Genomic DNA, 27668 nt, shown 5'->3' on the forward strand with positions numbered 1-27668 from the left:
ATAGGAAGAGGCAATATTTACATATGGTAAGATCTTCTATGATTTACCCTAACTATAAAGCCGAAAAGAATAATTCTAATTGATTTCACAATCTTCGTGTATCTTTCTTGATTTTAGCTTGATTCTTCCAACAATGGTCCATCACTATCATATACTACTATAAACTTTTGGGTTGCCACTCGGATAGCCGAAATTTCTTAACTCAAAATATAGTCAGAAATAAAACGAATTCAATTAATCTAGTAAGTACACTAAATAATGAGATTTTTCCTCTAAATCTTTACTACTCCCTCTGTCCCATAAAAGATGTCACACTTGTGGGATGACACGAGATTTTAGGAGGTTTGTGTATTAGGTGGAAAGAGAAAATATAATATTATATTATTGTAAGAGAAAACTTTTTCTAAAAGTGGAAATGCTACATCTTTAGTGGGACAAACTAAAAAGAAAAGTGAGACATCTTTTATGGGCCGGAGGGAGTACTTATCTTCTTATATTCCGATTATTTTAGTTCTAAAAGCCAGACATAATAAGTACTAATAAATAATAGTGTTAAGAATTTATATTATAAGGTGGTGTTCGGTTTTCAAGATATAATCTAGGATTGAATTGTGAGATTATTTTAGTCATATGGGGTTAGCTATGACTAATTATTCTATGATTATCCATCTAGGATAGAGTTGTGGGGTTGAATCTCATGAACTAAACGCACTACAAATTTAATCTCGGATACAATCTTGCAAACCGAACACCCTAAATAGTATTAATAGTTTTTATAAAATTGAGGCCATTACAAACATAACCAATTTTAATACTTGGACAATATTTATTTATAAGCCTGAAGCCAAAATCTACTCTCACTATCTTCTTACTCTCATTTCCATATAACACGTTGTGTTCCCTCTCCTTTGTCTCTATAAATACATTTGCAATACATATCTCTTCTTACATAACATTAGAAAATAGAAATTTGGAGAACAACTGCCTCCGATGAAGGGTCCAGCAGACGGCGACGACCTGTCGATCGGAGTAACATTGTTGGCGGATAAAGGAGAGGATGAGTCAGCTCACCAACACCAACTCGGCCGCCGCAACTCAGTTCCGGGCTCTACATCTTTCTTCAAAACCTGCTTCAACGGCGTCAACGCTCTATCAGGTTTCCACTTTTATCATAAATGGTGGTTTCAGACGAACTTACTTTGTATTTAAATGTTTTCTCACGTTAAATATACAGGTCTTATTCCTGCCTAATTAATATTAGTTGATATTATAAATATATCAGTTCATGACTCAATATTAGTTCATTAATTTATAAAAAATTATGATATTGAAAGTTAACAGCTGACATGTTTTATTATATCAACTAATATTAATTAATCGGTAAATTAATATTATTCTCCATTCTCATTTTTATACATGTTATTTTACGTTTTAAGTATGTAGATTCAATATTTTGTCCTTTAATTTCGAAAGTATGCAATAGAAAAAACTGGCATTCTTATCTCTAACCTTTTTTATATATCAATTTGAGTAGGATAGATATGGATGTGCTGTGTCATACCTAACATTCTATATTTGGTGCGTACAAATTCATTTAGTACAAATTGTGTTTTGCTTCTTTATTATCTGATTAGAAATAAAGCAGATATAGTATATTAGTATGTACGTAATTGATCATTATCACTATGTCTGTGAAGGTTATCTACAGCATGATAATGCTTATATGCACTTGACAATCAATCATTAAGTAGGACAAAATAGAGTATGGGTGGTAGTCGCATCACCATTTGACACGTGGAATGTGTTGTCGTTACCATTTATCTGAAATTATTACTACACAAGATTTTATTCCATCATAGTCTTGGTTCCATAATACGTGGTCCTTTTTCTGGCGTTTGTTAAAATTGTTTTATTTAATATAATAGTTTTTTGTGCCGTAGAGAGTTGTTTCGTGTCTAGGGATGGAAGCATACAAAATCTTGCGGGTTTTTTTTGAATTTTAAATTTTAAATTTTTATAAGATAATTTTTCTTGCCATTTAGTAATTCTACATGATTTATTTATGATTTTAAATTTTCAGGTGTAGGAATACTATCAGTTCCTTATGCCCTATCATCAGGTGGATGGTTGAGCTTGATACTACTCTTCCTCATCGCCGGTTGCACGTACTACACATCTCTACTGATTAAAAGATGCATGGACTTGGACACAAACATTCGAAGCTATCCCGATATAGGGGAGCGAGCATTTGGGTCGATTGGGAGGATGTTCGTAGCAGTAACAATGAACATGGAGTTGTATCTTGTGGTGACCGGTTTTGTGATTCTTGAGGGCGATAATCTACAAAATTTATTTCCGTCCTTTGGAGGAGATTTTGTGACCGGGAAGCAGGCGTTCGTTCTCATTGTTGGACTCATCGTGCTACCTACTGTGTGGCTAGACAACATGGCCATTCTATCTTACGTATCCGCCACTGGAGTAGTCGCTTCCTTTTTGCTCATCGCTTCTGTTCTGTGGTCTGCTGTTTTTTATGGCATCGGATTTCAGGAGCAGGGCACTCTGTTTCAGAGCAGAGGAATTCCTACCGCGGTTAGCCTTTATGCGTTTTGTTATTGCGCGCATCCGGTTTTTCCAACGTTGTACACTTCCATGAGGAACAAAAAGCAGTTTTCTAAGGTTATGTGATGAAATAGTTAGTTTTGGCGCCAACAACGGTAGTAGTTTTGTTATTGATTTTGGTATATGATGGTTGCAGGTTTTGCTCGTATGCTTTCTTGTTTGCACAACGAGCTATGCTTCGATGGCTGTCCTAGGGTATCTGATGTTCGGGTCAGATGTGCAGTCTCAGGTCACATTGAATCTCCCTACTAACCTGGTTAGCTCCAAAGTTGCTATCTACACTACGTTGGTCAATCCATTGGCTAAGTACGCTTTGATGTCGCGTCCAATTGTGATGTCTCTCGAGAGGCGATTCTTGGTGGGGCGTAGCAGACGGTGGAGCATATTGATTAGGACTGCATTGGCCGCGAGCACGATCTTTGTGGCCTTGGTTGTGCCTTTCTTCGGGTATCTGATGTCACTGGTGGGGGCGTTTCTAAGCGTCACGGCTTCAATCATCGTGCCTTGCTTGTGCTATATGAAGATCTCGGGGATTTATGTCAGAATTGGGAGTGAGTTGATTGTGTTGTGTGGGATTGTGGTGGTTGGTGGTGTTGTGCTTGTAGTTGGTACTTATACAGCCTTGTTGGAGATTTTGAACCAATTGATTCCATCCTGATTGTGTTCTGTGATATGATGATCGTGTATTCACAATAATGGATATAATTATTCATTGTTCTAGTAAATGTGTTGATTATTTTGTTTAGTAGTCTAACGAATATCATGTGATTAAGATGAAAGTAATAATTAAATTTCTTTAGTTTTCTAGCTTGATGTAGCTTGCGTGAATGAATAAAGTTACGTTGTGTCATGGGTGAAAATTATTAAAATTTGTTAAGATGGCATGCGCATTAAAAAAGGTCACGAACTTTAACTACATAATTATAGTTGATTTACGATGGAGGTAACATTGAATTTTAAAACATGAGTAGCATTGGTTTGTGCCATTGTGGTACATAACACAAACCTTTTTTTAAAAAAACGGATTAATGTCGAGATATTTGGTACTTGGTAGTTAAGTTTGACGATCATCTTATACACTATATAAGGAATTATAATTATTAAAATATAAATTATTTTTAAATAATAATTATTAAAATATTATAGTATACTGTTAAATCTTCCTTTGGCATGATCGCGAGTAGGGCTAGGGAAAAATACTGAAATACCAAATTTATCGTACCGAAAAAAAATAAAAAATACTGAATTTTTGGTATACCGTGATTTTCAGTACGGTATGATACCTTACCGAAATTTTTCGGTAAGGTAACGATATGAATTTTCATATACTACGGTATACCGCGGCTTACCGAAATTCGATATATACCGTAAATTAAGGTATATGTTGTCAAATATAAATAATTATAGATAAAATATGTTTTATATATTTTTAAATTATAAAATCTATTGTAAAATATAAATATAATTAGGTATAAAATATATTTAATATATTTTTAAATTATAGAATAGAAATAATATTTAAAAACTCAAAATATTCTATATTCATGGATGTTGAACGTAAGGTGTACCGCAAAAGTACGGTATACTGAATTTCGGTTCGGTACGGTATCATTATGGAAATTTTGGCATACCGAAAAATTTGGTAAGGTAAATGTATGAGTTTTTCACATACCGAATTTTCGGTAAGGTATACGGTATGGTGGTTTCAGTAAGGTATACCATACCTACCCACCCCTAATCACAGGTTCCGTTTTTCGTATTTCCGGGTCCGATCTTGAATACTAGTATGTAGTATTGAATTATATAGGGATATTGGGCCTTAATATTTTGGAACTTTCAAAAAGTTGAATTTTTCCCACGAACTTTCAACTTGGCAAATAATATCATGAGCTTTATCCAGAGTTTGTTATTTCCCACTAATGAAAAAATTTCGGCAAATAATATCATGACACGGATTTTTTTCCGTAATTTCTCGACAATAATTCCGAGAGCTTCAAGTTTTTCAAAATCTTTGAGAAAACCGGTAGTTTTCTCTCAAATAGTGAAATGAACCGGTTTAGTAATTTTAGAGTTAACACAATGGAGTATACTCGATAAAATTACTATTCCAAATAAGTTCTCTTAAAAGATTGGTGGAGACATTGTCCTTCTTAAATACCAGACTCCTAGGCAGAATTTATCAGCACAGTGCATTTATCATAATAAAAACACCCAAAAGAACCGTACAAGACACTACTACCAAACCCGCAAATAATACTGAATGCAATATCACAACAGAAAATAAAACCCAAAAATAAATGCGGAACAAAATAAATAAGAAAGAACACACCCAAAACATTGATACGGAGTTCCGGCTAAATTGGCTACGTCTCCGAGCACCCTCTGCAGAGCCTACTTATATTTAAATGGTGAATAGAATACAATTTTGAAGTACATTACAAATGATGGGGCAGTTCCTTTTATAAGGCAACTAACCCAATCTTTAACTCCCCATCGATGTGGAATTGGGAATTTTTGACAAAAGTCAAATATTGCAGGCAATATTCAACAAATCTCCACCTTCGCAAAATTTCAAATCCACCGAACACAAATTCTCCACCCAAACAGACGACCTGCGGTGCCTTCGTATTGGAGCTGTCAAGCGCCAGCTCCAGTTCGCAGAATATTAACCTTGGTCAACATATCTGCAGGATTCTCTAAAGTCAGAACCTTTCTTATGACAATTTCCTCTTCTTGGAGAATCTCCCACACAAAATGATAGCGGACATCAATGTGCTTCGTCCTTGCATGAAATACCCGATTCTTTGCTAAATGAATAGCACTCTGACTATCAGAATATACTTCAAGTTGTTTCTGACCAACACACAATTCTTTCAGCAACCCATGAAGCCAAATTGCCTCCTTCACGGCTTCAGTAATGGCCATGTACTCTGCCTCTGTCGTAGACAAAGCTACCGTTGACTGCAAAGTAGACTTCCAACTAACTGGCGCACTTGCTAAAGTGAACAAATAGCCAGTAGTAGATCTTCGCTTATCCAAATCACCAGCATAGTCGGAATCACAATATCCAACTGCAAAATGACCAAGTGATTTATCCTGCTCAAACCGTAAACTAATATCTACAGTATCTTTGATATACCGCAGAATCCATTTCACAGTTTGCCAATGACCCTTGCCTAGATCATGCATGTATCTGCTCACAATACCAACGGCATGTGAAACATCTGGTCTTGTACACATCATTGCGTACATCAAGCTTCCAACTGCATTAGCATAGGGAACTTTCGCCATATATTCTCGCTCATCATCCGTATTTGGAGATAACTGAGAACTAAGTTTCAAATGAGGAGCAAGTGGGGTACTTACAGGTTTGAAATCATCATTTATACCAAAACGCTGTAGTACTTTGGTCAAATACTGCTTCTAAGTCAGCCAAAGCTTACTTCTATCTCTATCCCCCGTTATCTCCATGCCGAGAATCTTCTTGGCTTCCCCGAAATCCTTCATCTCGAACTCTTTACTCAACTGAGCCTTAAATGTGTCAACTTCAACTTGGCTCTTTGATGCTATGAGCCTATCATAAACGTATAAGAGTAGGTAGACGTAGGAACCATCTTGAAGTCTGCGCAAATACACATAGTGGTAGTATTTGCTTCTTGTGTACATATAATCCTTCATAAATTTGTCAAACCGTTTGTACCACTATCTTGAAGGCTGCCTCAATCCGTACAATGATTTGTTCTACTTGCAAACCCAATTTTGTTTACCAACAACCTTGAATCCCTCAGGTTGGGTCATATAGATTTCCTCCTTAAAATCACCGTGTAAATACGCGGTCTTCACATCAAGTTGAGCTAGCTCCAAATTCAACTACGCTACCAAAGCCAACAAAATTCTAATGGAGAAATGTTTAACAACGGGAGAAAATACCTCATTGTAATCAATTCCCTCCTTCTGGGCATAACCTTTAGCTACCAATCTTGCTTTATAGCGAACATCATCTTTGTCAGGAAATCCCTCTTTCTTTGCAAAAACCCATTTACATCCAATTGCCTTCTTGCCTTTCGGCAATAACATCACCTTCCACGTATTGTTCTTCTGAAGTGATTGCATCTCTTCTTTCAAAGCACCTTTCCAACCACCGCTTTCTGAAGTTTCAACAGCTTCCGAAAAGATACATGGAACATCATCAACAACTGGTAGCGCATATGCTACCATATCCGCAAAACGAACAGGTTTATGAATTTCCCGCCTCGTTAGCCTGACTACAATTGGCACTGATTGCTGCGAAGGTTCTTTGGGTGGTACCTCTTTATCATCTTACTCTTCTTCTTACGTAGGAGATCTTCTTCCGTAGGAGAGTCATTAGTGGTGTTCGTAGTCGGGATCTCAACTGCTTCTTCGAACTCCATCTGTTTTGGTGTATACTCCACCTGCTGTGAAGCATCACTACTATTTGGATTTACCTTATTCAACATGGAAGATTCATAAAAGGTAACATCCCTACTTACAATCGTCTTCTTAGACTCCAAACACCATAACCGATATGCTTTAATAGCAACACTGAAACCCATAAACAAAGCCTTTTTTACACGTGGATCCAATTTTTATTCAGTCACATGGTAACATGTAACATAACCAAAAATATGCTAAGAATTGTAATCAGTTGTAGGTTTACCGGACTATACCTCTAAAGGAGTCTTGCCATCAATGGCAGAACATGGCAAACGATAGACAATGTGTTGAACGTATGTGATGGCATCTGCCCAAAATTTCCTGTCTAGCCCAGCAGTAGACAACATATAATGAACTTTCTCCACTAGTGTTCGATTTATACGCTCTGACACTCCATTCTACTGTGGTATTTCTCACTGTGAAGTGCCGAACTATTCCACACTCTTGGCATACATCTTGGGAAGGATCACTATTGTATTCTCCACCGTTATCAGATCGGAGAACCTTGATCTTCCTCCCCATCTAATTTTCAACTTGAGCTTTCCATTTTAGAAAAATTCCAAGGACTTCATTTTAACTCTTCATAGTGTACACCCAAACTCTTCTGGAAAAATCATCAACAAAAGTGACAAAATAGTGTCTACCTCCAAGTGACGGAGTCTTGGCAGGTCCCCACACATCTGAGTGCACGTAATCCAAAATTCCCTTTGTATCATGGATTGCAGTGCCAAATATCACTCTTCGTTGTTTTCTCATAACACAATGCTCGCAAAACTCTAATTTGCAAGACTTCGTACCTTTCAATAATCCTTGATTGACGAGAATTTGCAATGATCTCTCACCAGCATGTCCCAATCGCAAATGCCAAAGCTTCGTCGCCTCTGCATCCTTCTTGTTACTCGAAGTTGCAGTTGCTACTATCCTAGCAACTGTACTACCTTGGTAGTAATATAAATTGTTCTTCCTTAAGCCTTTCAACATCACTAATGCTCCTAAAGTTGCTTTAAGAATTTCATCTCGCATCATCACAACTAGGCCTTTAGATTCTAAGGCCCCCAATGAGATGAGATTCTTCTTCAACTGGGGCACGTACCGCACATCCTTCAAAATTCTGGTGGATCCATCCTAATTTTGTAGCTTGATTGAGCCTATCCCAGCTGTCTTACATGGATTGTCATTTCCCATGTAAACAAGTCTACCATTGAGTTTTTCGAAATCAAAGAACCACTCCCTGATGGGACACATATGATAAGTGCAACCTGAATCCAATATCCACTCGTCTGGATGCGATGTTCAAGGTGAAACCGTCAAAGAACAATCTGACTCCGTATCATTTTTGCATTAAGCAACATTTGCATCTTGCGAAGCCTTTTCTTTCTTATAATTTTTTTTTTTAAACGGTCATATTACCGTTTTTTTAACTTTTTTTAATTTTTTTTATTTTTATTTTCTTATTCTATAAATACACCTAATTTATTACATTTCACACACAACTACACATCTACTCTTCCTAAACCAACATCAATTCCTCTCCAATTTTCTATTTCAATCTCCTTCACAAAATGTCCGGCGACGGGAATTACGGCGGTGGTGGCTCCGGTGGGTGGGATCTCAACGCGTTCGGCGATTGGGAGACCATGTACAACACACTAGGTGGTTCCGGGTCGTCGACGCCGGGCACCCAGGGGTCGGCGACGCCGGGTGGGTACCAACCACCCACTTTCGATGTGGATGCCTACGCTCGACCACCCGGCTCGCGGCTTTCTCAGGGTTTGTCCCAGATTCGGGAGGATATCCCCGTAGAACCCACTCAGGGAGGAAGCCGAGGCGGTGGAAGCTCTAGGGCTGCGTCTGAGGCACCCGAGGAGGAGGAGGAGGAGGATCTGGGCCGGCATCCGTACAACAATGAAGAAACTAAGGCGGTGTACACCGCCTGGCTCACCGTCTCGTACGATCCCATCGTCGGGAACCAACAAGCCGCCAAGTGCTTCTGGGAAAAGGTCCGTGATGTCTACCACCAGACTAAGCCGAAAGGGGCCCGGAAGCGCAAATATACAATGCTCCGTGCTCACTTTGGCCGAGTCGACGCACAGGTCAAAAAATTTTGCGGCATCTACTCGGCCGAAGCGGCGAACTACCAAAGCGGAGCTGCGGGAACCGACATTCTGAGGGCGGCTTTGCGCGTCTTCTACCAGGACACCGGTCTACAGTTCAAATATGTTGATATTTGGCAGCTCGTCAAGGACGAGGAAAGGTGGGCCGGCGGTGTCCGCTCGAGCTCGGGCTCAACCTCAAAGCGCACGAAGCACACGGCGAGCGGCCACTACTCGTCTGGTGACACCGGTGAGGCCAGCGAGGGTACACCGCAGGTGTTTGGGGGTACTGGGGATCCAACGCCCGACGAATACGGGGGATCCAGCCGTGGGCGCCGTCGGCCGCAAGGGACGAAGGCGGCGAAGACGGCTAGAGCGAGGAAGGGCCGAGGCGAATCAAGCCAGTCGGCCTCGGGATCGGGCTCGCGGGGAGGCTCGGACACACTTACGGTGGCGTACATGACCGCCACAATGGCGGACACTTCCCGCTTCTCGTACGCCCAATTCACGGCCTGGTGGAACGGAATTGTGTATATGGCAGCACAACTTGGCCTTCCGACTCCCCCTCAACCTCGACCGCCTCCGGAGGATGATTCGCCGGCGGAGTAGTTTTTTTATTTTCCCACGTTTAATTGTGTGTTTTTTATTTTGTGTTTTTTATGTTTTTAGGATTTTAATTGTGTGCTTTTTTATTTTTTTTAAGTTTAAGTTTAATTTTTTTTAATGTTGTGTGTTTTTAATAAAGTGTGTTTGTTTTTTATTAAAGTGTGTTTATTTAAATTGAATTGGGTTGGAAATAAAAAAATGAAATTGAATGAATAGTAATTTAAGGAACGGTTAAGGAACGGTTAAGGAACGAAGGGTTGCAGGTTCCGTTCCTTAGTTAAGGAATGGAGTAAAAAAGTACAGTGGGGCCCTCAAATAGTGGTTTAAGGAACGGTATAGGAACGGTATAGAAACAGCGTTGTGGATGGCCTAAGATTTTGAGAGAGAAGGCGTGAGTTACAGAGAGAGGTTTTTTTTCGAATGATGAAAGAGGGAAACGGATAGTGACGGGGCCTGGGAGTATGCATCTACATTTGTTTAATTTTGTTTACTTTTCTTTTTTCTCTTTTGCATACAACGGTTGGGAGCATATAGTTTAAATTCTTTTAATTAGTAGTTTTAAAGTGGGGATTGATATATGTGTATTTTGGGTTTGAAAATATGTATATACACGTATGGTGTAGTGACAGGGAGTATAATTATTTTTCTGATTTTTCTTATCTTCTGTGAGTATCATGATTCAGGCCACTTTATTTCTTTTAGTTGGGCTACCTTAATTATTTGGTTTGGGCCGGTTCAGAATTTGTTTAGTTTGGGTCAAATTAAATAGTGTTGGAAAGTTTCCTTGGCGATGAGCTAAATTAGAAAAATACGAGGACTTTATATTATTTTGACGAAAAGTTAGAGGATGTTTTGAGCATACACAAGTAGGATGCATGCATTGTTTTAAAGTATATTATTTTGCAAAGTCTAATTTTTGCATATCATATTATTTTTAAAATGGTGAACTTTTGCACGCCATTTGAGGTTGGGACAGAAAGTTTGTTGAGGAGCTAAGCTTGCGAGGTGGACTTCTTTTTAAATAAGGACTATGTCCTAAATATATTTTTATGCGAAAGGAGGTGAAAAGTGTTTGTCTTGCCATGTTTTGTGTTTTGATGAACCTATCTGAAGTGGTTATGTCATGTATGTTTAGTCGAATTCGGGTCCCAGTAGGGCCGCAAACCCTGCTCGGACTAGTGTACACCCTGTAGATCGTGTTCTATCTCTTTGGAGTTAGCCGGTCTAGTGACTTGGTTCGTGGCCACGTTCCTTGTCATGTATGTTCAGATATGGTGATGGTGGATGTGGATGGAAAATGGTTGCGCAATCGACTTTTTAGGTGAAATGCTTTTTGTGTACTTGGGTTCTTTTAATCAAAACCCCCAAGGTCACTTGATTATGGCTTCACAAACTGTGTTTTGGCATGTGTCCACTGAGTGCATCAAGTACTCAGCCCTGCATATTGTTTTTCTTAATGTGCAGATTGAGCGGCGATGGACGTGGAGGATGTTAAGCAGAGTTCATGGATTGTTTTGTCATGTTTGGTATTGTTGGAGATGTCGTGTCTTTATACTCGACATTTTCCGTGTCTTGAACGCTTCCGCTAAGAACCTTTTTCCTTAGAATTGTTTTATCGTTGAGAGTCTAACTCGTTTCAAGATTGTTTGCCGTCCATTCCCTATTTACTTAGAGTTGGTATTTTTGTTAGGATAACGTTATGACGTTTTCCCAAGTAATTTCAGTTATTAAATTTTTGGTCAAATGTGTATATTTTCCCCTTTCTTCCTCGTTTCTTTAACCCTCCCCTAGTCGCGATCTACCGTGCTTTCTATCCTTAGAAAATGCGGGCGTGACAAATATTTTTTCCAACATCACTTTTTTTTATATATTTCTTAAAATTCGTGTCAGACTAAATGGTGATAAAGTTTTGGGACCCAGGGTTTTTATAAAATTAAACCATTATAAATGTTTATGTTGTTTTTATTATGTTTTACTATATGACGTTATATGATCGTAGGCTCTCTACATAAGTCTATGACTAGTGGAATTACATTATAAATGTTTATGTTGTGTTTATTATGTTTTACTTTATATGGTCGTAGGCTCTCTATTTAAGTCTATGACTAGTGGAATTACATTATCCTACAGGGTTTTTTTTCAAGGATATACTTTATTTTGTAACATTGAGTTTCTATTTTTTTATACATTAAACTACATTTTATTAGGCTTGTCTATGAAATTGCAACTCTGTATATTCGTTATTCATTTTTTCTTCACAAATTAAAACTCTGATGAAAAAAAGCACTATGAAATACATGTAATTATTAAATTATATGTATGTACATAGTGAATGCAAATATAATAATATTGAAAATGTATGTATTATTTTTTTCTAATTATAAAACCAAAATTTAAGCAACGTTATGTATTACCTGAGTTCAATTATTCTACTTCTGGGCAAAAAAACCAAACGGTATATATTGGTAATGTATTATAAATGTTATTAAAATTTATGATAGAATTTGAAGTTTATCCGTTCATTCCAAAACTATTAATATTTGGGGTGCGATTGTAGGAGCTATTGGTGTTGCATCAGAGTAATCGGTGCCGCGTCGTTGCAGTCATTTTATCGAACAATTATTGATTAAATTTATTCTTAGCTTGTGAACCACTATTTTTGCAATATATCTACACGAAATCTTTATTCTTGTAAATCTTAATTATCAACACATGTAACTTAATCCGTATAACAAATTGACACTCCATCTTAGCCCTATACTACTTATTCTATTTAATGGTCCATCACAATTGTAAAAATTAATTCTCCATCTTTCCCAATACTATTTATTTTAATCAATGGTTCATGAGTAAAAAATTTGTGTACAATTGTACTGTTCACCTAAATCTACTAATCAAGTAATTAAACAATGAGAATTTTCAACTTAATTTTTATTATCTTCTTAAATTCTGATTATTTTAGTTATAATATAATCAAGTCATTTTTCTATTTTGGGGAATTTCAATATAATTGAGTCATTTATATTTTTGACAAAAAGTAATCATCTCACTTATTTTATTTTCTCTTACTTTATTCTCTTTATTTTTATTTTCTCTTACTTTATTCTCTTTATTTTTATTCAACACCTACTTAACACACTGTCTTAATTTCTGTGCTTCAATTAATAAGGAAAGAGGGAGAGTAATAATCAATTATACTAGTATCATGGCATTATAAATTACTATTTTGTTAAATATTCGTCTGAATGAGTAATAAAAGTCAACCATTTTCGTCACTATATGGCCATCACTTCATTTCATTATCATTTAAAATTGAGACATTACAAACATAACCAATTTTAATAATTGGGCCGAATTTGTTTATTAGGCCTGAAGCATAAAATCGACCTTTACATACATTCTTTCACATTTTGTTTCACTCTCTCGTGTCTCTATAAATAATACTCCCTCCGTTCCATAGTAATGGAGAAGTTCCTTTTTGACATAGAGATTAAAAAAAATTGTGTTAGGTGAGTCAAGTAAAAGGGAGAATAAAGTTTAAAATGAAAAAAGGTAGATAGATGATGAGAGAATAAAGTAAGAGGGAGAAAAGTAGGTATGGAAAAATGTGTTGACTTTTACTAAAAAGGAAATGACTCTATTACTATGGAACATACCAAAATAGCAAAATGACTCTATTACTGTGGAATGGAGGGAGTAAGAGCATCTGCAACGGTGGACGGACGGTGTCCGTCCGTGCCAGCGGCACGGAAGACGTCGCCCGCCGCTGCGCTCGCACCGCTGCCACGGCGCTGCTCGATGCATCGAGCACGTCCGTGCCAGCGAGCAGGTGACGTGGCCGGACGTGATTGGGCAACGACATAGCCGTTGCATTTGAGTTTTTTTTTAAAAAAATCGGGTTTTAATTAAAAAAACCGATTAAAAAAAACATTTTCCCATTTCCCAAGAAAATATGTCCGTTTTCTACCGTTTTCTACCCACTTTTTTCCCCCAAAAATACACATTTTCATATATAAATACCCTCACTTTCACACCAAAAAATTCACACTACACTACACAATTCTCATCTACATTCTCTCATTTCCATTCTCATCTACATTCTCTCATCTCCATTCTCAATCTTTCTTCCACTCATACAACATAACAATGTCCGGCCAAGGCGATCACCCTCCGGGCTCCCTCGGTTGGAACCCCGATTGGTTCGGTTCACAACCGTTTCCTAGTCCGAAAATGGAATATTCGGCCCCTCCTCAAACCCAAAGTTCGGGCGTTCCAGGTGGCTACCGGCCTTACCCGATCAACGACCAAACCCCGAATGGCTATATGGGTGCACACTCGAACTTAGAGCGAGGTCGACCGCCCCCTCCCAAACTCTGACTCCTCCTACTCGCGGTGTCCGCACACCGTACACTCCGACGGAGATGGAGCAATTGTTCAAGGCGTTCTTGTCAATCTCCGAAGATCTGGAAGTTGGCACGAACCAATCCGACGATCACTTTTGGTGGCGCATTTGTCGCCGGTACAATGAAAACCGGCATGAGGGAACAATCGAGCGCAACGAGAGTATGGTGCGCAACGCCATCTACAGACCCAACGAAGAAATCCAAAAGTTCCAGCGATATTATCTCCAGGAAGAGCGGTCGGCGGGGAGCGGCCGGAGTGAGGTCGACATCATCAGTTCCGCCATGTCGACCTACCAATCCATGAACTACAAGGCGTTCAAATACCTCAACATTTGGTAGGAGACGCGGTCGCATCCGAAGTATAAAGGAGGCGTAACATCCTTCTATAGCGGCTCCTCCAAACGGTCAAGGTCGGTATCCCTATCCGACGCCGACTCCGAAGATGTGGTTAGCCAACTCGCCGGAGCTAACTTGGGTAGCCCCGACGCCGGCCCAAGCGGTTCCCAACGCCGACCGCAAGGAAGAAAGAAAGCGGTGGCCAACTGCCGTCGCGCCGCGACTCCATCCGGCGATGCTCCCGTTCCCGTTCCCGTTCCCGTGCCCTATGCGCCACCTCCATCCCCACCAACTCGTTGTGGGCGATTTTGGCTCAACTCAATATGGCTGATTGGTTAACTATGACCCCCTCGCAACTTCGATCGCACGAGGCCATGATATTGGGCCTCCAAAAGTAATTGGGGGTAGTGCTGCCGGATGAATAGTCTTCCACGGGGATATTTTTAGCTTTAATTATGTAATTTTTAATTTTTAGGATTTTAATTATGTAATTTTTATTTTTTAGGATTTTAATTATGTCTTTTTTATTTTATTTGTAATATTATTTCGGTTTTTTTAATGAATTTTAATATTATGGAAATGTTTTTATTTAAATTGAATAATAGAATGGTGGGACTCTTGTGCTCGTCCTTGCGGAAGAGTACAGTTGTGGGTGTTGTGCTCTTACCTAAAAGCATGCAGAAATAGTGGTGCCAGGCCCACAACCATGCTCATTGGCAAGAGCACTGTTGTGGGTGCTCTAAATGCATTTGCAATATATCGCTTCTCACATAATAAATAATAATACTATAAAAATAGAAAAAATTTGCTCACCTAAATCAGCAGCTGTTTCCGATGAAGGCTGCAGCAGATGGCGACGATCTGTCGATCGGAATAGCATTGTTGGAAGATAATGGAGAGGCTGAGTCAGCTCACCATCAACACCAACTCCGCCGCCATAACTCCGGTTTGGGGTCAACATCTTTCTTCAAAACCTGCTTCAACGGCGTCAATGCTCTTTCAGGTTTTTTACTACAGTCTACAGTAACCTTTTCTTTTCTCTTGTTTGATACATATTGATTTCCTCTTTTCTCATAAAATTGAACTTTGTTTGGATTTAGATATTAATTTCCTTGTTTGAAGTATATGAAATATAGGCCAAATTGCCAAATCACGAAAGATTATATTGTTAAAAAATTCTAAATTCTGTCTAATATTAACTTGGTGATGATCTTATGTTCTCTAAGTGTGGATCTCTCCTCTTATGAAGTCTTTTAAGGGTTGAGTGATTCATTTCTAATATGATACTATCAGAGAGGGCCCGAGTCGATGATTCGTCTCTTATCTACCTCACGAGTGGGAATCCGATGTTCATTTCGGGCCACATCCATGATGTTTTTTTATCTCTTGTTCTGTCTACCCCATGTGTGGAAGTCTGATGTTCATTCCGGCCAACGCGTGCGAGGAGTGTTAAAAATCTATAAATTATGTTCCACACTGAATTGATGATAATCCTATTTCGTCTATACAAATGTGGATAACTCGTCCCTCTTATGAGCCCTTTTAAGGGAATAAGTAACTCATTTTTAATATGGTATTAGAGCAGCCAAGTAGATGATGAATATCTTTTATCTCTTATCTATCTCATGAGTTAATGTCTGAAGTTCATTCGGGGCCACATTGATGATGGTTCTCTTATCTTTTCTCTTGTTCATCCTATGTGTGGAAATCTACTGTTCAGTCTGGCCCACACGTGCAGGGATGTGTTAAAAATCCTTAAATTCTGTCTCACGGTAATTGGCTTAGGATAACCCCCTATTATGAGACATTTTAAGGAGCGATTGGTCAATTTCTAATAATTGTCAAATTCTTGGTAATCGCATACTTTTCAAAATTCAAAAAATAAATCATGAAAGTTAGATTTTTTTCAATTTTCTCATCCTTCTATTTTCAACGTATTTCCCACTAATCACATATTGATGTCACAGTTAGTTTAAAACAAGTTGGTAAAACCGCACTGGACAAAATAAAAACATCTAATTAAGTTTGAAACAAACGTACTTTAAACTGACTACGATTCCAACACGTAATGTGCCGGAAAAGGAAAGGATAATTGAGAAAGTTCATATTTTCATAATTTATTTTTTGGCTTTAAAAAAGTTTAGGATGAACCAGGTTTGTAGCTTCAACATATGAGTCTTGAGTATGTCCTTTAATTTCGAAAGTATACAACTAAATTTGTCTGGTTAAGCCCCATATGAAATAACTGAATTAGGTAGACGTGCATAAGGCCATCCACAACGCTGTCTCTATACCGTCTCTTAAACAGTCTCTTAACTACTATTTGAGCACTATTTGAGGGCCCCACTGTCCTTTTTTCCTCCATCTCTTAACTAAGAGACGGAACCTACAACGCTCCGTCTTTTAACCGTCTCTATACCGTCTCTTAATTACTATTCATTCAATTTAATTTATAATTTTTTTTAAAACCCAATTCAATTTAAACAAACACACTTTATTAAAATTAAAACAATATTACAACTTAACATTAAAAAAACGAAGACATAATTAAAATTCTAAAAAAATAAAAATGACATAATTTAATCTTCTCCGCCAAAGTATTCGCTATGTGGAGAAATAGCGGTTTCCGCATGCGGAAACGGCGACGGAAATAGGTATCTCCCCAAATCGGGTTATCGCAGAAGTAGTCGCGTACTAACCGTGCGGCGGCTTCCTCCCGGTTCCGATTGATGTACTTCCGGGAGCGTCGTGGGGGTGGTGCGGCTTCCTCCGCCTCTCGTCGTCGATCTTCTTCGAGTGATTGTTCCATTAATTGGCGCATTTGCTCAAAAGGATCCATTTGTTTGAGTTGATTGAAGATGGAAATTGGAGTGATAGAGAGGATTTGAGAGGAATAGATGTGTGTTTGTGTTTGAAATGAGTATGGAATAGAATTATTTATAGAGTAAAAAAATTAAAAATTTAAAAAATGAAAATAAATATTTAACGGTAATATTACCGTTTGAAAAAAATTTTTTTTATTAAAAATCGATTTTTTTTAAAAAAAAATGAATTATTGCGTCATCAGTGACGACGCCCACTCGCGGGCCAGCGAGTGGGCGTCACGCATGCATGGGGACGTGCCACGTGTCCCTGGCGCGTGGCGAGACAGCTCGTCTCGTGTCTCTCCGAGACGAGCTACGCGACGAGACGGTCGCGAGCTGGAGACGAGATGGGCGCTGCAATGCGTCTCGCGGGGGTCTCGTCTCTCCGAGACGAGACGCGAGCCCGGCGCGAGACGCGTTGTGGATGGTCTAATAAGTGACATTCATTTCTCCAACATTTCATTTATCCATTTGAGTACGATGGATGTGCTGTGTGTCATACATAACATTATATTTCATTGTCATGACAATCATAATATTTATGAGAGAATAATATTTTTAGTTTATAGATATTGCATTAATACCATCTGTGGTTTCTAGTATTTCTTAAAATACTAGGAAACGTCAACTGAACATTGGTATAATACTATTGGAATAACATTTGCATTTTTTTGAATTTAAATATCTTACACGCTATAAGAATTATTTATGGAGTATTATCTTTTTCCATGAGTAAGAGTTAGTTCATTTATTTCTCTTGGAGGAATGAAAAAAAAGAATGAATCAAGCGCAGCAGAAGTGTCGGTTTTCTCTCTCATGAAAAAAATAAACAAATAGTAGATCTTATAGTTTGGGCTTGGAAGTATTTTAGTTCAAAAAAGTATGATTTTAGTGAAATATATATGAAAAAAATGTAGTTGTCACTATTTATGATCTTGTATTGAGATTAAAGTTATATTCTCTTTATTCCACCCTACTTGACACACGTCTTTTTTGCAGTTAATTAAAAAAATTATATTTCCTCCATCACACGCTACTTGACAATATATATTGGACAATAAAGTAGTTTTAATAATTTAAATTTTAAATTACCAGTTTCAGATCGAATTGATCGGTGACGAAATTAGTATAACTCCGATTTCGTTAATGCTTATTGTTTTTATTTAAAAGCTTAAGACATACTAATATTTTAACAATTGGTAGTTAGTTTTTTGGTGTACTTCCATTATCTCGGTTATTAAATGGGAATAAAAAGTTACTAATAAAGAGTCAATCAACCAAAAAAGAGATAGGCATTTGTAAATTAAAATAGAAGCATTAATTTAATTCACTTGGCCTATGTTGCTTTATCTATAGTCTGGTAATGCGTAGAGCATCCACAATGGGACGCCCTATAGCCCGCTCTATAGAGCGCCCTATCTTCCATCAGATCAACATTTTATCCTCCTACCCGTCCACCTACAGTGGGACACCGGTGTGCCGGAGCTCTCATCCTCGTACATCGGCTGGATGAGGTCTGATAGGGTCAACGATTCAGCAAATATCGTCAAAGATCATCTCCAATATATCTTTCATGAATTTATTTGATAAAGAGCATCTTTTATTTTAGTTAGTTATCTTTAGTTATTTTCCATATCTTTTGTAATCTTTTATTTTAATTATCTTTCTTGATTAGCAAGACTGTGTTAGGGTTTAGGATTCTATATAATAGAATTCTATCGTATTTTCATTCATTGAGAAATAAAGTTAATTACTTGTTCTCATTCCCTGTTCTGGTGGAAATCGCCCCCTAGCACCTCAACTAGGGTTTATCTTGTTCTTTTTCTCACTTCAAACGTTCGTGCTCTAATTCGATAGAACTAGGTTCTATCAAGGTCCATCGGAATTGCGCCGCTGTCGCTGCTCATATAATCATCGGTAGCGGTGTTCTTCGTCCTCTTCCTCGCAGACGAAATGGGCATAATCCCTCCTTGGAACTTCTGCTTCTCCTTCACGATGAGCTAGGAGGAGTAGTGCTTGAACTCGGCGTACAGTGAAATGTACGACGGGAGCGCTTTATCGCGCACATCGTTCAAATTCTCGCCGCCGCCCTTCCCTCTCAAGCACTTCGTATACTCCGGCGAGAACAAATTGAGTTGCTTCTTGATTTGATCCCAATGATTGTGCAGCTGCTCCCTATGGCACTTGTACGAGGCTGCCAACTTGGCTTCGTTGTAGCGCTCGTCGATGCGCTCCCAGTACGCGATTTGCTTTTGGTTGTTGGCAAACACCGGATCCTCTGAAATAGCAACCCAACACTTTGTCAAAAGAACGCTTTCTTTGAGGCTGTAGTTTGTCCTCCCTAGGGCAAATTCTTTGTTCACCTCCGGAGGCGGCAACTTCTGGGCTTGGTGTCTATTCCTCTTCTTCCGCTCCTTGGGTGCAGATGCCGAGGCGACGGCGGGGGAGGCGAGGTCGGCTCCATGTCGGAGAGCCCGTACGAATCCATGCTGAAATCCGGATCGTACTGGGTGTTGGAGTCGAAGGGGCGGTATTTGTCAGGGTCCGTACCCGGCCACTGTGCACTACCGCCGAACATCGGCAGACCGTCGGGACTATTCAGATTTGGGAACTCACCCGGATTCATATTGAAAATAGAGGAAGAGAAGAGTGAAGATAGAGTGAAATATAGGAGAGAGAATTTGGAAGTGTTGAATTGTTGTATATATATAGATTTTGGAAGAAATAAAATTAAAAAAATAGAAAACGCGTTCTATCGTCCGCGTGACCCGTAATGGGGCGGGCGATACCAAGGACGATGCATGTTGAGAAGCCTATCGTCCGCAGACGATGTATAGGGCGCGGACGATGTATCGGAAATCATCCGCATAGCTATAGTGGTGGATGATAGCACACCCGATATGATTGCATCGGGCGTGCTATCGACCGGCCCACTGTGGATGCTCTTATATGTATTTTTCTTTTTTTGAATGACTATGTATTTTGCTTTTTTTCTAACTATGTTTTTTTTATGTTTTATGAATATGTATTTTTTCCCGTATTTTGCTTTCCCGTATTCCGTGTCAAAATTATATTTCCGTTTTTACGTAATTAAATTATTGTGATTTTTTTATTGCGGGATGTCCTAGTGGGAAGGGCGATGGGAAGGGCGGATTGTGCATGGGATGTCCTAGTGACGTGACAGTGGGATGGGAAGTCCTAGTGACGTGGCAGAAGGTGTTTTTGGGATGTCCTAGTGGATGTCCTAGTGGGATGTCCGCCCACTGGAGATGCTCTTAATCAATCATTAAATAGGATAAAATGGAGAATGGGGCACCGACACTGAGTGGACTGGTCACATTACCATTAGGCATTATAAACGTGGAATGTGACATGTGATGTTTATTCAAAATATAGTTGATCTATGGAGGCAAAAAAAATCTTGGTGGGGCTTTTTTTTTATTTCTAAATTTAAATTTTTAGAAGATAATTTTTATTGTTACTAAAATCTTTATAGTATCTACTAATTACACAGTAACAAACATAAATAACAATAGTTCGGTGATTTTTCGAAGACAAGCAAAGTAACAATAGTTTGATGATCTTTTAGAATTGAAAAATATTTTTCAGGTCTATATTCTGTTTGTAGTCATTTGATCTAATTTTTCTGAGCTAGATGCCAATATACTTATGTACTCTAGGTTAAAATTCATAATATCCAAATGTTATTGAACAATAGTATGTCTGCAATTTAATTATAAAATATATACATCTATTCGCGATTACTTTATCCGTTTTGTCAGTTCATAGTGTCTACAATTAAATGTTCCATTTACATTTTTTTTATTTTTATTAAGTGAATCTCACGTTCCATTGTAAAACTATATAAAAATGGGTTACACATTTCACTATTTTTTCATTCATTTTCATCATAAAGTCAAATAAATTCTTAAAATTCGCGAGTCATTTAATCGTGTACGGAGGGATTACTATTTATAATCTCAAATGTCCATCTGATTTATGAATTTTGACTTGACTTACAATTTTTCAGGCGTAGGAATACTATCAGTTCCTTATGCCTTATCATCAGGCGGATGGCTAAGCTTGATACTACTCTTCCTCATCGCCGGCTGCACCTACTACACATCTCTACTCATCAAAAGATGCATGGACTTGGACACAAACATTCGAAGCTATCCCGATATAGGGGAGCGAGCATTTGGGTCGATTGGGAGGATGTTCGTAGCAGTAACAATGAACGTGGAGCTGTATCTTGTGGCAACCGGTTTTGTGATTCTTGAGGGCGATAATCTACAAAATTTATTTCCTACTGCTGGAGGAGTATGTTTTATAACCGGGAAGCAGGCGTTCGTTCTCATTGTTGGACTCATCGTGCTGCCTACTGTGTTGCTAGACAACATGGCCATTCTATCTTACATATCCGCCACTGGAGTAGTTGCTTCTTTTTTGCTCATCGCGTCTGTTCTGTGGTCTGCTGTTTTTTATGGCATCGGATTTCAGGAGCAGGGCACTCTATTTCAAAGCAGAGGAATCCCTACCGCGATTAGCCTATATGTGTTCTGTTACTGCGCACATCCGGTTTTTCCAACGTTGTACACTTCCATGAGGAACCAAAAGCAATTTTCTAAGGTTATGTGATGAAACAGTTAGTTTTGGCGCCAACAACGGTAGTAGTTTTGTTATTAATCTTGATATATATTATGGTTGCAGGTTTTGCTCATATGCTTTCTTGTTTGCACGATGAGCTATGCTTCAATGGCTGTCCTAGGGTATCTAATGTTCGGGTCAGAGGTGCAGTCTCAGGTGACATTGAATCTCCCTACTAACCTGGTTAGCTCCAAAGTTGCCATCTATACAACGTTGGTCAATCCATTGGCTAAGTATGCTTTGATGGTGTGTCCAATTGTGAAAACTCTCGAGAGGCGATTCTTAGTGGGGCGTAGCAGACATTGGAGCATATTGATTAGGACTGCATTGGTGGCGAGCACGATCTTTGTGGCCTTGGTTGTGCCTTTATTCGGGTATCTAATGTCACTGGTGGGGGCGTTTCTGAGCGTCACGGCCTCAATCATAATGCCTTGCTTGTGCTACATGAAGATCTCGGGGATTTATGTTAGAATCGGGAGCGAGTTGATTGTGTTGTGTGGGATTATAGTGATTGGTGTTATTGTGCTTCTAGTTGGTACTTATACAGCTTTGTTGGAGATTTTGAGCCATTTGATTCCATTTTGATTGTCTTTTGTGATCTGAAGATCGTGTATCCACTATAATGGATATACCTATTCCTTATTCTTGTAAATGTGTTGGTTATTTTGGTTAGTAGTCTAACGAATTTCATGTGATTAAGATGAAACTAATAATTAAATAATTTTAGTTTTATAAAAAAATATATCACAGATGGATTATACACTAAATTCAAAGACCTCCCATAATATTTTTAAAATTCAAAGACTGTTTATATTCAAAGTTTAAAGTTCAATGTAGTTAGATTATAAATTTTATACATCATACTATTAGTCATATGTGAAATCTGTCATATTTAAATAATTCCAACATCATGGTTACAACTTACAATGACTAGTTTCAATTATCTAAGGTTTTCCAATATTTTTGTTAAAGTATTTTACTGTGAAGACGAATTGTGAATTGACTGGAAGTACGAAGTAAAGTGCTGATTTGCTTTCCTTCTTCGGTTTATTTATTTTGTTACCTTAATCTTTATTATGTCTTCTTATGTCAATGCCAATTATTCTCTACTACTCATGTTGCATTTTGTAGGATTTAATATCACATTTTTATGTAAATACAATGATTTTTGAAAACCATATTATTATGCTATAAGATACTCCCTCTTTCCTTCATAGTTGAAGCGGAATTGCATAGAGTTTAAGAAATGGATGTTGAGCGTGTTAAATAAATAGATAAAATAAGTAAAAGAAAGAAAAAAAGTAGAGAGAATAAAGTAAGAGAGAGTAGAATAAGAGTGAGAAAAAATGTTACTTTATATGGAAATGACTCAATTATGAGAGGACTTCCCGAAATGAAAAAATGCTTCAACTATAAGGGATGCGAGAGTAAATACTTATATTTTATATAATTAATTCTATTAATTGTGAATATACATAGTACTATTCTGTGGAATGGAGCTAGAATTATTAGATTAGGATGATTAACCGCTTAAATTGTGAATATACATAGTACTATCGATTGTGTTGTGTGGGATTATAGTGATTGGTGTTATTGTGCTTCTAGTTGGTACTTATACAGTTTGTTGGAGATTTGAGCCATTTGACTGTGTTTTGTGATCTGAAGATCGTGTATTTGTTGAGAAATCAGGTAATTTTCTCTCAAATAGTGAAATGAACCGATTCGGTAATTTTATTGTTAACTCGATGGAATCTACTCGATAGCATTACTAATCCAAATAAATTATCTGAAAAGACTGGTGGGGACACTATCCCTTTTAAATAACAAATTCCTAACAATTTTTTATCAACACGGTGTATTTATCACAAAAAAAACCCAAAAGAACCGTACAAGACACTACCACCAACCTTCGCAGAGTCCACTTATATTTAAATTTAGAAGAGAACACAATTTTAAGATGATTTACAAAAGGAGTGCTCCTTTTATAGGCAGCCACTCCCCCAAATAACCAATGCCCCACCGATGTGGCACAACAAATTTTGACAAAAGTCAAATATTGCAGAAAATATTTAACAGTATTCACTATAAAGAATATAGTTAATTATTAGTTGTTGTTGTAAATTTATTGATTATTTCAGTTAGCAATCTTACGAATATCATGTGATTAAGATGAAGCTAGAATTAAATTTCTTTAGTCTTCTAGCTTAAGTGAGTGAATAAGGTTGTATTATGGGTGTAAATGATCAAAAGTAATGAAGATGGGGTGTGCACTAAAAAAGGAACGAACTTTAACTACGAAATTACACCATGTTTTAAAAAACTGCACCGGTGAACGAACCGAAGAAGCTACTGGTTCACGGTTCAACCGGTTGAATCACTGGTCGAACCGTTACTGTTTTAAATACATATAATTAAATATAAAATATAGAAAATATATTAAATTTACATATAATTAATTGTATATAAAAAAAGATTAACCTTATATATAATTAGTTGTAAGTAAAAGTATTAAATTTCATAAATAAATTATTAAATATCATAAATCTTTTTGTAGATAAATAAAATTAGATATATAAATGATTAGTTATACAATATTAAAAACTATTAAACTCTATGTATAATTATAAACTCGTATCTATCACACTAAAAAGTAGTGTTACTTCAACCATTTACACTAAATTCAAAATTTACACTATTTTTTAGTTTCTGTCTCACAAAATATTTGCAGTAACACTATATTTTTTGTTGTTTCACAAAAACACAAAAAATGGATTTGAGTTTGGTGTATGGTTCGAGAAAATTTCTACACAAAAACTCATTTTTGGAGTATGGTTGGAGTACTAAAAACACAAAAAATGGGTTTGAGTTTAGTGTATTGTTGAAGAAAATTTCTACACCAAAACTCATTTTTGAAGTATGATTGGAAATGGTCTAACAATATACGTTTTTTACTATCAAATTTCAAGGTTATAAAAAATATTCAAAATATGGTCAGATAATAGTATTAGTGATCAAATGCGCTTATTTATTTTATCCACTGGGCATATTGATACGATCATGAAAGCTGTGCATCGAGGATTTTAAATACAACTGGATTCAACCAGTAATCAGCCTATTAAAATGATGTCCAAATGCTCTGAAAATTCCACCAATATCTTCGGCTTCGAAAGAGCTTCGCGTGGATACCTTGCATGCCTCAATCGGAGTCCGGTGGAGAGAGTTATGGACGATTTACCAAAGCCGCGCAGAAGAAAGGGCGAGTCCAGAGAAAACACGCGGTCAGGCGAAATGAGCCATGAAAAATGCCCAGGCGGACGTTTTGTGCCTTGAATTTTGTGCCTAAACTATAAATAACACCTTTTCCATTTTATTCCTTGGTTGAACATTGAATTTTTAGCTTGTAAGCTTTGTTCTTCCCTTTGATGGTTTGTTTCAAATTCCTAGTTTTCAAGGTTGCTTTTCCCATCAATTGCTAGTTCAAGCATGAATCAAGTAGAGGTATACATTGAGGCTTGTGAATTCCTTGAAGGTTTAGCCACGTAAAAGCAACTTGGGACCACTGACACACAATAAGCGCACTACCTAATAGCTGTAAACATCGAAAAGGTGACAGAGACTGCAATCCTAACAAACTGCTACCTTATTCTTTGCTAACCAGCTAAATAAAAACAACGAAAGCAGATCTAAACAAAGCAACAAATATAAAAACAGAAATCAGACAAAACAAGCACAGATCCATAAGGAATAGACGTAAAGAAAAGCAAATCTAAAGTATCTAACCTATTCTCATGCAAGTTGGCAAACTAAAATGTAAATTTATCTACGAGAAAACATAAACAAGGCTGAACTAAAGCAAACGAAAGCAATCAAAGCATAAAACATCAGATCCAACACAACTTGAACTAAAAACTTCATTTCATAAACAATCTTCAATAAACGTAACTATAACAGAATTCCAAACAAGGATTCAAAAAGCTATTAACGATGGAAAGTGAACTAGAGTAGCAACTGGAAGAAAAACATTAAAAACAACTAAGCTACGGAAACGATGAACTAAAAATAGAATAGAAATTGTTTTAACCCCTCGGGGTACAACTAAAACTCCAACTACGAAGATTTCTACGCAGATCCAGGTCCCTCCTTCCTTGACAAGGAAGTAGAGATGGAAACAGAGATGGAAACGGCGCCTCCTACTGCTAACTCCTTACTCCATGCTATAAGGTGAAAATGAGGTGACTATGAGGTGACTCAAGGTGATGATAGTGTTGAACTCTCTTCTTGTGTGCACTCTCTCCGTATTTATAGGATGATGTTGGGCCCAAATCCCTAGGGTAAGCCCAGCCTGTCTTGACATTTATGCCCTTGAGATGGTATCTTTTCTTCTCTCTCCTCTGACTCATCACTTCATGTGGTAAACTCCACTTGATCAACTTGTCGACTGGGTAGGTTTCATTGTTTGTACGCAACTGATCAACTTAGCATCATTTCTGGCCCCTTTTCACTCCTTTCCCGAGTTGATCAAGTTGTTCATGCACTTGCCGCTTCTACAATTTATAGCCCCTGCATAATCAAATTCACCACTATTTTCGCACATTATCAGCCATGTTAGTGTAATAAACCCTACAAAACCATGCTTGTAACGAGCCCTATCAAGTTGCTCACACTTAAACCATGTTTGTCCTCAAGTATCAAAGAACAACAAGAAAAAGGCAAGTTACATGCATGGGTCCCTGACCGACTCCTAAAAACTAAACAGACTCATAGAACTGACTAAAAAACAATACTTAGGCAAATATTTACATCTCCATGTCTGAAACTAGCTCAACTTTTGGCAATATTCCCCACAAGCTTAAGGTCATTCCAAATATTTTGCAGTCTCAAATTCCTCCTTCCCCTTTGTTCAGTCCGATCAGCCTATCAGTTCGTCAAGATAACCTTACTCTATCCAACCGTTGGATTCACTCGGTCACTCATTTCTCACCAGAGATGTTAGGAACATTCACTCATTTATTTTGCCATACCACTGATGCTTGAGTTCCATAGGAACAGTCTAGCTCCTTAAGGTCTTTTGTTAGGGTTGTAATGGGGCCAGAGGTTATGATGTAAATAGGTAGGGTCCTATGGGTCCTAAGTTCATAAAAATCTTGTAAAACGACTAAGGACATGTGAGCTCAGGAACAAAAGTGGAGTAGCCTCCCTATTACATCTTCAACTTCCCAAAATTTGACAACATACCTTGGCCATTTTTGGCCTTATTCATCTAACTTTTCTACTACAGGGTCAGGTTACATCATGTCCTGCTCTGTTTATCTAACAAAATTATTATTATTATTATTATTTTATTTTTTTTCAGGGTCAGGTTACATTTTTTCATGCCCTTTATTAAACTATTCTCTTTTTTTTTTTCTTGGGTCAGGTTATAAGTGTCTGCCCTTTTCTTTTTCTACCATCTTGACTATAACTCTTTCTTTCATATCCCTTCTACCCCCAATTGGTTGGCTGCTCCATTCTATCCCCTTAGTCACATGGCATGGAGGCTCATGGTTTCAACAGAAGGTGAATTCATAATGTAGGGTCAAATTGGGTACTAGGGGTGCCCTTACAATGAGGCGGGTTCTTCTAGTTCGAAAAAAAGAGAGGCCAAA

At 37.8% G+C, this 27668-nt stretch overlaps 2 protein-coding genes across 2 annotated transcripts; both read left to right on the forward strand.

Annotated features, from left to right (window-relative positions):
- Positions 1 to 972: 972 nt before the first annotated feature.
- On the forward strand, positions 973 to 3339 carry LOC121789688 (amino acid transporter AVT1J-like). Its single transcript, XM_042188076.1, has 3 exons — positions 973 to 1156; positions 2081 to 2676; positions 2756 to 3339. The coding sequence occupies exons 1-3, from the start codon at positions 991 to 993 to the stop codon at positions 3275 to 3277; spliced, it is 1284 nt and encodes a 427-aa protein (XP_042044010.1). The 5' UTR covers positions 973 to 990; the 3' UTR covers positions 3278 to 3339.
- An 11992-nt stretch (positions 3340 to 15331) lies between these two features.
- LOC121789689 (amino acid transporter AVT1J-like) lies at positions 15332 to 22608 on the forward strand. Its single transcript, XM_042188077.1, has 3 exons — positions 15332 to 15515; positions 21407 to 22005; positions 22087 to 22608. Exons 1-3 carry the CDS (start codon positions 15347 to 15349, stop codon positions 22606 to 22608), a joined length of 1290 nt encoding a protein of 429 aa, XP_042044011.1. The 5' UTR covers positions 15332 to 15346.
- The last annotated feature ends 5060 nt before the right edge of the window (positions 22609 to 27668 follow it).

The sequence above is a fragment of the Salvia splendens genome, unplaced genomic scaffold, assembly GCF_004379255.2.
Source record: "Salvia splendens isolate huo1 unplaced genomic scaffold, SspV2 ctg31, whole genome shotgun sequence".
Lineage (NCBI taxonomy): Eukaryota > Viridiplantae > Streptophyta > Magnoliopsida > Lamiales > Lamiaceae > Salvia > Salvia splendens.

Bases quoted from the DNA above. Each gene is read 5' to 3' on its own strand.
- LOC121789689 (XM_042188077.1), top strand. From the start codon at position 15,347: ATGAAGGCTGCAGCAGATGGCGACGATCTGTCGATCGGAATAGCATTG. The intron at 15,516-21,406 runs GTTTTTTACTAC...ACAATTTTTCAG, and splicing joins CGGCGTCAATGCTCTTTCAG to GCGTAGGAATACTATCAGTT. The intron at 22,006-22,086 runs GTTATGTGATGA...TTATGGTTGCAG, and splicing joins ACCAAAAGCAATTTTCTAAG to GTTTTGCTCATATGCTTTCT.
- LOC121789688 (XM_042188076.1), top strand. From the start codon at position 991: ATGAAGGGTCCAGCAGACGGCGACGACCTGTCGATCGGAGTAACATTG. The intron at 1,157-2,080 runs GTTTCCACTTTT...TTAAATTTTCAG, and splicing joins CGGCGTCAACGCTCTATCAG to GTGTAGGAATACTATCAGTT. The intron at 2,677-2,755 runs GTTATGTGATGA...TGATGGTTGCAG, and splicing joins ACAAAAAGCAGTTTTCTAAG to GTTTTGCTCGTATGCTTTCT.